We start from the raw sequence: 13024 nt of genomic DNA, 5'->3' as shown, positions 1-13024 counted from the left end.
TCAAGTATAGTTTACTTTATAAAATAAAGTTTTGATACTTTTAAGGATAAAAAAAAACAATATTTTACCTTGACAATTTTGCAGGAGCACAAACCCGCCAACACTCATTTTAATTGATCCAGCAGGACATAAGGTAATAAAATTATGGCGTTGCATCACATGAGACAGCACGTTATCTTGTCCTAATTATTTCGAATGGTAGGTTGCAACCCGGCTCGTCTATTTCTGGACAAAAATGTTTGGATAACAAAAACCAAGCAAACAACTTTGAAATTCTGAACTAATATTTACTTGTGGTCATCACAGCCCTGGCATTGCTGTTCAGTCACTGTTCATGAGGTCACAGAGGAGTACGCTCTGTACCTTGCTCCTGTGCACTGATTAACTGACAAAGACTTGCTTTAAATATCACCCTGGCTTTGATGTAGACGTGGCCCTTCACGTCAGTCAAAATGATCATTGCCATTTTGCAGTTTTGACCTTTAGGGAATGGAATAAGCATGCCCCCATTTCAGTTTGGTGATTCAGCAGCATTTCCTGTCAGGTCATGTGTGTTTTCTCTTAAATAAGGACTTAGGGGCAGATTTAAATTGCAGGCACCGGGTGAGGCTCCCTGTTGGGTTCCCATGCCCAGTGTTTCCTGTGCAGATCAGTGAACTGACCTGAGCAGAGCTGATCCCCTTCACCCTCACCTCTCGCCCCCATTCTTTGGAGATACCAGTAACTAGGAGGTAGGACTCCCCAGCGAGCCTCAAGGAGCTTAGATCTCGTTTCTGCAGATTCCAATACACCTATGTACCTCTGCCGTCACTTTTCCATCTGCCGAAACAGCATCTCTTTGAGAGCCACTGAATGTTCCATAGCGGCATTATGCGACTGATGAAAACCAAACGCTTTTCATTATTAATGATGGAATTTCACAAAGTCACATAAACGGAAAAACAGAAGCGACACCCAACTTTTTCAGAATTCCGTAGCTTGTTGCTTGTTGTTCAGTTGCCTTTTCATCTGCACTCATCTGCTTTCTCTCACATTCACTCTGACCCTCGCCCCCTTTAGGTGTTGTGGGTCTGAAACCTCCAAGTCAAAAATCCCATTAGTCAAGGATTCTGAGAGGGATTATGAGTGTTTCTCCCAGCTTCAAGCACACAAAATATCACCCGTTAGCCGAAAGATATAAGTTCCAGATTCAAAGTTCTGTCTTTTTTTAGTGTGACCTTATTCATAGAAATGAAACCAAACATTTGATATTTTATGGTGTCACTAAGATATTCCGAACTATGTAGGACAATAACCTAACATCTGTTATTTCTTTGCGTGTTAAGCTAAAATTGCAACTCAAATCTGTTAGCACGTTCATCCGCCTGAATTCCCGGCGTTCCTCTGGTTTTGTCACCTCTCCTCCCATCACCTTGCACTAACGTGTCATCACAGATTGGACATGGCAGAGTCGGCCTGGTAGACGGAAGTTTTGGCCCCATGGTCAGAGGTCGTGTCACTCTCTGCATGGGGGTAGATTGTGCGTTTGAGTCATGATTGGCGTTGTGTGCCGTTTCACATGTTCAGCCAACTTGTTTACCACACAAAACTGAGAAGAGAGCTCTATAAAAAACTAGAAAAGAAAGACTCGTGGCTAGTGTATCTTACCTGTAACGGTAGGATTATGGCCCCCTTTTCATCTCAGATAAAAGCCAACAAATGTTTTCAGCACTGACAGGTGATATTAATACTCATTTCCCAGAAGCTTAAAGCAAAATTATTTCAGATATACTGTTATGTGGACAAGCCTTAAGATTCTAATTTTTTTTATATTTCACTTCCCATGAAGGAGGCTTTATTGGAATGTTTAAGCAAGATCATGTTTTATACATTCCTCAGGTTTTCTGAAGGTATTTCAAAGTTTATTTAGCATGAGCTGATATCTGGTCTACTGATAACTTGACCTTTTGTCAACTACAATCTGCCACTAACACAGTTTGTTCTCTTTACATGAATCTATAAAAGTGTTGTGTGTTATAGACACAAACGAACCAGCAGGTTTTTGATACAAATTAGTAGGATACAGTTTACATGTCAACTCACTGGGTAAAATCGGTTTCACTCACATTTTCTTTCAATTATTGGCAAATTTCAAAATTGCAGTTCTCAAATTATAATTTAATATATTATGAGAAGAAGCTATCCAAAACACAAAAGAAGTAATCGCCTCTTCTCCAGGGATGTAATAGACTTTTTATCGGTTATTGCAAATATTTGATGTAAAATGTTACTGTCAACTGTACGGCACAAGATGTTATTAGGGGTTTTTTTTTATAGAGGGCAAGATTATTTTAGACAAGCGTTTAAATAAAATTTAAATTTTTGTATTTACTCTTTGTCATCTATTAAAGTCAGTACGCTGAAGAAACATTTGCTAACGACAAAAACCAAGAACAAAATAAATCTTGTGGGGATCAAATATTTTTCAGCATCACTATACTTTTACAACACAGAGGACGTGCAAAGCTTACAAAAACTTTGACAAGTTTGATCTAAAATGTCTGACCTAACATTAGTTGCACAATGCTTTTCGTGGCACTGAAGGACGTTTTGGCTCCTTTTCTGTCCTCCCTTACACAACAGGTTTTTTTTTTGTTTTTTGTTTTTTTGACGTTCCACATGGTTCCTTTGTTGTTTCCCTGGCAGAGCAATCCAGCCGGCCCACAGGGGTCGTCAGAGGAAAGACGAGTTCCAATTATGATCATTATTTGGTAAATAAGATGTCAACAAGGTGTTTCCTTGACACTTGGTTGTGTAAAAGGAGGAAGGTGCAGAAATGAACGCCCTCCTCTCAATGGGACCTCTAATCTCCCCTTTCATGCCCCCTTCTTATCTGAAGGGTCTCAGCTTTGGCTGCCATGTGCAGGTCTGCCTGGGCTGGCACTTCTTACTCGCAGGTGGGGTGAGTGTCCTGGCAAGCATGTGTTTATAAAACTCACTTGTTTGGGCACAATACTTGAACTAACTTCTTTTGAGGGAACAGTGTGAATCTGTGCAAAGCCTTTTCCCAAAGTTCTTTAGGAGGCGACGGCCCATTGAGAGGACAGAAGAAGGGATTACCTTCTTCGACAGTGGTGCATTTCCGAGAGAGCTGATTAGCTCTGCATTCATTGTTAAATTGAGCAAAGGAAGGCCCTAGAGGAGTGAAAGGATCCAAATAGGTGGGCCCAGAAAGAAAACAGCCACAGGAAGCCTTTGCACAGGCAGACCCAAAGTTTTCCCAACATTTCTTCCCCCCTCCCCCCCACTCCTGAGGAGGCGCAGCGTGAAAAAGGAGATTAGCATACAAAATTAGAGGCAGAATGATTTTTTTTTTAGGGGCAACTTGCTTCATGCCCTCCTCCCCCACGACCCTGCTCTGTCTGGACAAAGTTAATTAAACTAGTATTAAACAGTGAAGAAACTTCCAAGCGCTCAGCGAGGATTACCATGATGAAGGAGAGAACGGGAGGTATTTGTTGGGGTGTAATTGAGAAAGGCGTGAATGAAGGAGAGTTCGCTCGACGGCTTTCTTTTCTCTTCGGTCCACCACAGTGGAAGCAGAGTGAAAAAGTGGGTCTGTTTGCTCCGAACCATGAAGTATTCATGTCACAATGAGTATGTTAAAGAAGGATGAGCACTTTCTTCAGCCTGAATTATATGCACGATTAAAGGATTTATTATTCTTTCATTACATTTTAATGGAGAGAGAATGAAAAAAGGACACTAAAGCAAAACTAGAAAAAAAAATGCTGTGCAATAAATTAACAATATACAGTACAAAGTGCTTCATTTTATGTACAGTTATACATCAAGAGCGCAAAGTAGGGGTGAGCCAGATGATGGGGGGGGTGGGGAACAGAAATACAAACTAAAACCGTAGCAAGCATTCTCGCAAAAATAAAAAAACAGATTACTGTGAGAAGTTTAAGAACAAGTGTTGCACCAGATTATCTATCAAATGTTGTTTTTTTTTTGTATAAGTACAAGAATAAATAATGTGAAGAATTTTAACGTCAGTGAGGACCGTTTCAATGCCCTGTCACTTTTCAAAATGTGGTAAAAAATATAAAAATATATCTTAAATACATTTATGCTAAAAAAAAAAAAAAAAGAAAGAAAGAAAAATCTACAAAGTTGCCTGTTTTGTCATGAGACTCTGTGCTCGTTTGTGAGAAATATTTAATGTGAAGATAAAATGTGAAGGTTTTGTCCAGAACACGTCATCTGCAGAGTCCAGGTGTTTGATTGAGCTGCAGAAACAGGAAAACATGGCTGCATGTGGAGGAGTGACGGGGACGCTCAGTGCTTTTTCCTCAGCCTCAGGTTCTTTCGGCGGATGGCGGCGCTCTCATTCCTGCCCCTCTGACTTCCCTTCTTCACACAAAAGTACTTGGTCACCGTCTTTCTGCACTGCTCGCACTTCACCGCACAGCACCAATGGAACTTGCAGTTGCAGCTCGACACCATCTCGGCTTTGCGCTCTTCCACAGCCAGCCCGCACTCTCCGCACAGCCTCTTGCAGCTCCGCTTCTCCCACTTGTTCAGGTTCTTGCCTTTCTTCAGGCATTCGCGGCCCTCCGTGCCGGGCAGGCCCAGGGTGCGGTTCTCCAGGCAGTAGTCGGGCGAGTCTTCGAGGTGGACCAGCTCCTTGCGGGAGATGGAGTTGAAGGTCTCTGCAATGGCGCCGCGGCTGGCCGCGCTGTTTCCTGCTCCCCGGAGGAGATCCACCTTCAGGGCCCGGTGGTACTTCTCCTTCAAGTAGTTCCCCACTTCCCTGAACTCCGGCAGCTGCAGCCAGCAGGTCTGAGTGGTGCAGCTTCCTGAAACACCGTGGCACTTGCACGTCTTCTGCATGGTCCCCTTAACAGCCTGTAAACAGCGTCAAGAAAACATTAACTTCAGGACGACGCGCCTCAGGTTCACTTTTACACAAGACACTTCCCCATAAAGATGAAATAATTTTGTTAAAAACTTATTTTTATTGAGGTTTGTGAGATGTTCAGAAGAAACTTACATGAAAATTAAGAAGATATACACTTTCATGACGTGACACATACTAATTTATTCTAACTTTATGAGTAACAGTGTCTCACATGTAACAAGGATTTACATGTGATTCTTTTTATAAAGGTCAAGCGGCTTGTAAAAGTATTCCTGCCCTTTGAACCTTTTCACATTTTACCATTTCACAACCATAAACTTCCAAATATTTTTATTGAAATTCACTGTGATAGACCAACACTAACTAGTGCATAAAGTGAAACGATGGGACAAGAATGCATAGTTTTAATATATTTTTCCAAGTAAAAATTAAGTATCATTCACTTAACATTCAGCCCCCTCTAATCGGATACTTTTAAACAAAATTCAGTGCAACTAAACACCTGGAGAGGTCATGTAATTAGTGACTACAGTCCACTTGTGTGTAATTTAATCTCAGTGAAGATATAGCTGTACTGTTAAGGCTACAGAAGTTTTGAACCTCAGTGAACACACAGCAGACAGGCTGTGGAGAAATGTTATGTTATGGAACAACACACGTCACTTGGGATACGTCACTGTTATCCCAGTGTTCAATCCACTGCCATCATGTTTCTAAAATTGGAAACATTAGAGTGGGTAAGGAGTAGAGTAGAGATCTGAAGAGCAGGTGGGGGAAAAAAGCAATAAGGAGATAAACTGGTTTCAATCAAAGTATATTCGTGTGCTACAGCGGTCCAGTTCAAGTCCAGTTCAAAATCCAAGACTTGTAAGCTGATGTTCACAGATGCTGTCAGTCCAACGTGCTTGATATTAAGATTTATTTGAAAGCAGAATGGGCAAGAGTTCCAGTGTACATATATTCCCTAAAAGATTTGAATCCATAATTGAGGAGGAAGTTGTTTCTACAAATTATTGACTCAGAGGGGGTGAATACAAATGAATAACACTTTTTTTTCAGATTTTTGTTTATTGAAAATCCTTTTTCATTATTTTTCAATGAAAAATGTCACACTGATTAAGAGAAATTCTGATTAAGTCAATCGAATTTTGTCATCAGACAACGAGGAATACATTTTGGAAGGTACTGTACAGATTCATACCTCAGTGTGACGTCTACATGAGGACGAAGGTAAAGCATACAAGTGAGTCTGGAATTACTCGAGTCTGTTGATTGATGTCTTGTCAAATTAACTAAACTGTATTGTTAAAGATTCCGACATGAGTGAAAGCTTTATGAACTAAGTGTCTTTGTCATCCTCTGTGTCTCCTGACTTTACCCGACACAAAACAGATGTCTGCTAAAAAGGAAGGGCGCTTTCTTTTCGTGCAGAGGCGATGAACTCTACACCGAGGTGAGGCTGAATCAAAGTTTCACATCGAGTCCCATTGTCCCTCCTAGAATAAATAGGACTATTTATTTAGCATGTTCCTTGTCAACATGTTTTCCTGTGAGTGGGGACCCAGCGGAGAGACCCATTGAGTTGAGAAATAAAAAAAAGGAGTTTTTTTCTCTCTTTCTGTCCCCATTTTTTTCTGTTACAATGATGCTCCAGGTGCCATAAGGATCCCAGGGCCCGACAGGGGGGAGCAAAGGCACCATAAACAAAGAGCACTTCAGCTGCACGCCTGTGGTCCCCTCAGGCTCCCTCGGGGCCAGACAAAGACCAACATAAATGTGGGATCCTTATTGCAAGAATAAAAACTAAAACACTTATTTTAAGGAAGTGGGATAATACAGAATGCTTTGCAATGTCTGGCTCCACAGGATCTCCAATTAAGCTTCCACCAGCCATCCTGAGATTCTTGAGCTGAGGTATTGTCATAAAGTGCATTCAGGACTGGTAAATAGGCCCATCTGGTACAGCGAACACACTGTTATTATTGGGGACGAGTGGCACCTCACTTATAGAGATCTGAAAGGGATGCTTGGGTGGCACACTCAGTGTAACGCTGAGAAGGGATGAAAAAAAAAATGATTGAAAGGACGCTTTACACTGTGCGTGCTGTTGGAGTGCCATAAGAGATCCGCAAAATTTCAACCAGGTTACCACGCAGTTTGCAACCTGGTTCGGATTAAGGCTCACTCAGCATCCCAGCTGTGGGCACATCCTTCATTTTTAAACTGATGGAGTGAATACGGAGGTCTACCTTCCGCCCAGCTTCGTTATTGTGAAGATTCATGGCCGCCCGAGCATCCTGTCCAGTCTCCAACGCGTCCACAAACTGTTTGGAGATGGCCTCGCCGAAGCCGACGTTATCGCTGCATCCGCCCCACAGCCAGCCATGACCTCCTGAGGTGAAAAAAAAAAATAACAATATCAATCACTGTTAGTTTAAGTTGCACAAATCTTCTTCAAGCTAATGTATACTCTGACCTCTTTGTCCATTCCTGCTGTCGTCACAGCCACAGTTGTCAAAGTCTCCGAGACTGCAGTTTCTGGTCAGGGTGTACATAACCCCAGCAGAGCTGATGGCATGGACGAATGCAGTCTCTCGATTTGCTGTCAGCAGAAAAAGCTCTTTGAAAATTGCCTCCTACAGTGTCATCAATGGCATTTCTGCCACATATTTCATTTGTCAGAAATTATATAGTTTATGTTATGATGTGATTACTCTAATTTTTCAGCCATTCTTGTAGTGACTTAGCAAAAAGTGATTGAAATTATGTTAGATTTTAGTTGTTGTCGCTGCTATGTGTCATTTATAAGTCACAAAATGTGAAAGAGAGGTGAACTAAAGTCAAAAGGATATCCTTAAGCTTCATCTTACATCCTGTTTATAATTTCCTATTGATGAAAAATATACTGTTATTTGATTAAAATTAAAATTAAAATTGAGAAACACAAGAATACAGTCAAGAGTAGCCTGAGAAGGACAATGCCCAGGTTTGGGATTTCAAACCTGAGCATTACTGCAGAACACAATGCCTACATTTAATAGTCATAACTGAGTGTCCAGCTCTAATATGAGATCGAAATGTGAAGCCTTATATCTTGAGAAAGCAATGAGTAGAAATATGTCCTTAGAAAGATACCTAGCAAACAGGAAACCTTTACTGAGATTTGGAAAGTGTTCTGTGGCGAGTCCATAAGTAATCATTGTGAGAAATTACTGCGTTTGACAAAAATTGTCATTTGACACACAAACATTCTGATAAATATAATTTCTGCTCTAGCAGCATTGTTTTTCTCTTTTACCCAGGCATACAAACTCCACTAACAACGTCGTCAGCAGATTACCGAACTGGCGAGTTTGGTTCTCACTGGCATCATTGCATGACAATGACCATATCGTTTTGTTCTCAGCACGTCATCTGCCACTTCTTGCTACAACACTTCTGGCAAACCTTTCCCTACCCTCTCCATGCGAAACGTCTTGCTCGGTTCTGGTCCAGTACAGCAGACAAACAACTGACTTGCTGCAAAGACATTGTAGCAAGTCAATCATTATTTCCTCCTCATCTGAACCTGTAAACTCGCAATAGTCGATCCTTCTCTGCCATGATCACTGTGTTTATCATACAGGGGTAAACCACCCATATGATAAAGTACCACACTGTAGCCGAAGGGGTTTCACAAGAGTTCGGCTCGGTCACATGAACACACATCAACGGTTCAGCTTCGGTCCAACCATGCTGGGAACCGTAGTTTGTCACCACATAATCAAACCATGTTTTACTCTGGAGGGTTGAGCTACAGTAATAAAACTGTCTCAATGTTATTAACGTAAGTAACTCAAACTCAGTAGATCTGTCTACAGTTTTACTACAACAAGCTGTTAGGACCCAAAAAAGACTTCAGTATAAATGCTACACATGTGACAGGCAAAAGAAATGTTGAAATACTGGCATAAAATTAGACTGCAGTCCAGCACTCTAGTTCACCTATCTCAGATGTGGAGAGAAAAAAAATAGATGTAGAAGCTAAGAAGCTAAGCTAAACAACAGCAGCTATTGTTTTAATGTGATCTCTGCACATCAGCAGGTGTTTTGTAATGACGTAGGTTACATAAAATGTAAAAACAGCTGTAAAGTAAATGATTTATTTTCCTGATAAACCTTATGCTTTTAACAATAGCTGTCAGTGGTCTGGTTTACTCTCTGCTCAAGCTAGCTGTCTTAGCTTCGCCACATTTCCTGTATGCAAGATCTTTGTGCTTTAAGTGCTCACTCCATCCTTTTATATTGTGTCTCGCACATTCAACATATTTCAGGAAAATATGTACAACAGTCCATTGGACATTGGATCTAAATGACACGTAGTCTAATCCTTGTACAGAACTTACTTCCTGTTTTTAGAGGCTTTTTCTGTTTCAGACTTTTCATAATTATAGGTTTTATGTCTTTAAAATATTATTTTCTCTTTAAGTTTTTCCCAAAAAGAAAAACTAACTAAATTGAAACCTTGTACTGTCTTGTATTTATTACAACTTTGGGTATTTGGTGCAATTCTACTGTTGGTAACCTTTCTACAATCTGTTCAACACGTGTCTGTGAAGGTATTCAGAAACAGAATTCAGATTAGTGAACACACATGACTATGTGTTTTTTCAAATTCTCAATAAATCAAGAAAAAAAAAATTTAATAACAGAAAATACAACAACCACACCATACAATCATTAAAAAAAACACACAAATACAGTCACACCATTTTCCTTGCTCCACAGAGACACTGGAGCTGGTCTTAAAAGTTTCCAAAGTGTCTGTGGGCACTCACCGCTGCGCAGGCTGCTGTGTGTGGACAGCTGGAGAGCTCTCTCAGGGCAGTTCCAGCGGTCCCATGCGAACTGGTATTTGCATTCCTCAATGCCACTCTGAGCCCCTGCTGCCACGCTGCTCGAGTAGATTAGGTAGGCCTGCAGCACAGACATGACATATTGCACCCAAATAATAACAGCACAAGTAAATGATGCAGAAAAATCCCCCCAATGGAGCAGTTTTAAGGAACCTGATAAACTTAATGCTTGTGAAGAACAGAAGTGCTCTCCTTAAGGAGGAATTACTTTATGGCTTTCTGCTTTTGGATCATACGTCATATACAGCATAGTACAGTTAGATTTGCAATTTTAATGAGGTCAGATACGTTTCTGATTACATTTTCATTCTTTTGCCTTAGAGAAAATAATTAGCAGTTCAAATCAGATCTTGGATAAAATATTTAAGCTAAGTCACATGTTGTGAAGACAAAATTAGAAGCAACACCCTTGCTTTCAGGAAAAAAAATTTATAGAATAAAGAATAAAACTAGAAGAGACAGAGAGAGAGAGAAAAAAATATGACAAACACAAAAATCTTTCTACTATGATCTGATGAGTTTTGTCAGAGCCCTGCACTCTGTGCTTGGCTTTCGCCTGCTGCTCCAGAGTCTGTTCAGACTGCATGAATGATAATATAACTAATATGTCTCAAGTGGCCTTCAGGGAGATGGAGTACCACCTCTTTCACAGGGATCCGGCTCGCTAATGATGACCACCCACAACAGCGCTGCCTGCTCTCGCTTCTTAACACACTCAGCCCTCGGACATGCACAGCGCTTCTGAATAAGGTCAAGTGTACCAAGAGGGGAGGAAAAAAAATCACAAAAGGCCTAGAATATCACTGATTTGGAGCTTTTGTTGCAAACAGACAGGTAGCCAGAGATTGTCAATACACAAGGAGCGAGGTTTAACTCCCTCTTTCTCCAGAGAAAAAAAGAGGAGGGGAAGATCAAAAGAAGCCAGGCTTACCTTAGGTCCGGTCATCAGGAAATTATTCACTGACCTGGAAAAGGAGACAGCTTATTTCAGTCGGAAAAGCCCAGTGTCCACCGCAAAATCCTCCACTAACATCTCTCATTAGTGTGTTTCAGGACACGTGAAACTGTGACACCATGTGGGCATCCAAATCCTGGTGAACAGCACTGAGCAATGAACTCAGATGATTCCAGGAAGCGCTTAGAGAAAGGCGACGTTTCGATTTAATTGAATATTTTTTTATTAGGTATTCATAATGGCTTGAAATCTCAATTATATTTCATAGCTGCAAATAAATGGATTTCTAATACTCATAAATGTGAGTTGAAGAGGTCACAGATCAGCTGAACTATGGCCAAATGGAGTATAAATCTATAGATTTTGTTGGTTTTATATACAAAATACTTTGATGTATTATTTACACAGCATCAAATGCCATTGCATTGGACTAGACGAAGAATATATCCTTACATATGTTCACATATAATTTGTATATAATTAAAATAATCAGAATCAGCTACATAGAAAGCAACACTAACAACAGAAGTAGCTTTGATGTGGGTGATATAACTTTCCGAAATCCAAACTGTTTCTGGAACAACTTCATCAAATCCTACGGAGCATAAATAGGATCAAAAACTGGAAAGGTTTTTGATCCTAAGTTCCAGGAACATGGCTTCCCGCTCAGGGCAGCACAAGCTTGAGTCGCCAAGAGGTACAAAAATTTGAAATGGAAGAGGTGAAAGTTACTTTTCATTTGTGCCTCTATTTAATTGACTTGTTGCTTATTATCACTGCAGCTGGTATGTGAGAAGCTTATAATTCTGTGTGAAATTAAATGAATAATTAAATTTGTATTTATTTTTTTTAAGGAGCCTGGACTGAATTTTATTTCTGCTTTAAAGTCTTCAGTACTTTTACTGGTCAGACCTTAGACTGATTACTCAACACCAAACAGAGATTCTTTCAGGGATTTTGAGGTCACAAAATCAGTTTGAAACTTTTATTCTATTTGTGAAATCTAATGAAAAGAAGTCATGCCTTCTTGGCATTAAGGCCAAATTAGATTGAGGCAAGTGCAAAAAGCACAGGACCTGAAATTATTCAACCTGGACTAAATTATTAGCAATCGCAGATGTAAGGTACCAATCAAAATATGCTTCTTAATATTTATTTGTCTAGATCAACCAATATTACATCATTATATTTTAGCTCATAATGTTTCTGAAAAGCTACAAAGTAGACAAACTATGTAGTATATATAGACCTCTGTCGTTTTTTTGTTTTTTTTTTTCTTTATGCCCTATTCTACAATCTGGCAAACCCCAAAACAATGTGTTTAGTCTTTATGGGACTTGCTCCATTGAGAAATTGAAACGTGTTAAATAAATCGATGATTTTATCTAATTTCCGTCATTTTGGCATCCAAAACCCATATATGTCTCCAGTACACTAAATGGAAATGAATATTTGGATGAGGGGGGGGGGGGAACATAATAATATTACACAGTAAAATAAACTTACCAGCAGCAGTACGACCTCATGTGAGTCAATAGGATAAAAACGTAGAAGAAAACCTCCCAGTGGACGAACATCCTGACAGGTGAGGCACAGCTGCGGACAGAAGGAGGGATGCGGGAGACTGAGCGCACGGAACTCCACAAGGAGCTATCGGGATTCAAGGAGGGGGCTCTGAAATGGAGCCCTCTCGTCCCAACAAGAGATTATCTGCTTAATTAAAGATTTTCCCCCCTTCTTAGTTCCCTGGCCAATCAGAGGTATTGCACCGAGGAGAGACTGAAGTGATCAAAAGGGCACCCTGGGCCTTCAGGGCCGGGCAACGATGGCTCCCCTGCCTCCATTCAGCAGCAGAGGAAGGTCAGTTTAATCCTATAGGAAAAGTGCAACACTGATCCCTGCGAAATTCTGCTCATGAAAAAAAAAAGTTTACCTAAGATATCTATCGCAGAGCTGATTGCTAGGATTAGTAGATGACAGCGAAAAGGAAATGATGAGGCCTCTAAATTTGTAATTAGGAAGTCATTTGAAGTTTAGCAAAGGTGATTAAATCAGGGCGTATCGCCCCGAAACTCAGGGGCTATTACTCACACAAATTTGCAAGAAGGTATTTTATATCTTGAAATAAACTTCCGAAAACGTGTAAAAAAAAATAAATAAATAAATAAATAAATATTTACGCATATTTACGCATATTTACGCGTCAGACAGCACCTGAGCGGATGGTTTCTTGCGTCCTGCCACGAGGCAAGCAAGCGGTTTATAAAGACA

General features: G+C 40.4%; 1 protein-coding gene across 1 annotated transcript; it reads right to left on the bottom strand.

Annotated features, from left to right (window-relative positions):
- Positions 1-3674: 3674 nt before the first annotated feature.
- Positions 3675-12438, bottom strand: wnt8b (wingless-type MMTV integration site family, member 8b). The gene is made up of 6 exons (XM_014968731.2): positions 12260-12438; positions 10730-10763; positions 9721-9859; positions 7380-7505; positions 7153-7295; positions 3675-4890 (listed from the first exon to the last, which is right to left on the bottom strand). The coding sequence occupies exons 1-6, from the start codon at positions 12328-12330 to the stop codon at positions 4321-4323; spliced, it is 1083 nt and encodes a 360-aa protein (XP_014824217.1). The 5' UTR covers positions 12331-12438; the 3' UTR covers positions 3675-4320.
- Positions 12439-13024: the final 586 nt, after the last annotated feature.

Source organism: Poecilia mexicana, unplaced genomic scaffold (assembly GCF_051168715.1).
Source record: "Poecilia mexicana isolate PSO_F unplaced genomic scaffold, ASM5116871v1 scaffold_15, whole genome shotgun sequence".
Taxonomy (NCBI): domain Eukaryota; kingdom Metazoa; phylum Chordata; class Actinopteri; order Cyprinodontiformes; family Poeciliidae; genus Poecilia; species Poecilia mexicana.
Note: the sequence above shows the minus strand (reverse complement) of the source record. Positions and strands in the feature narration are given on the sequence as shown.

Excerpts from the sequence above, each read along its gene's own strand:
- wnt8b (XM_014968731.2), bottom strand. The coding sequence starts at position 12,330 with ATGTTCGTCCACTGGGAGGTTTTCTTCTACGTTTTTATCCTATTGACT. Across the intron at positions 9,860-10,729 it reads TCCTGATGACCGGACCTAAG|GCCTACCTAATCTACTCGAG; the intron begins GTAAGCCTGGCT and ends TCTGTGCTGCAG. Across the intron at positions 7,296-7,379 it reads CAGCAGGAATGGACAAAGAG|GAGGTCATGGCTGGCTGTGG; the intron begins GTCAGAGTATAC and ends TTTTCACCTCAG.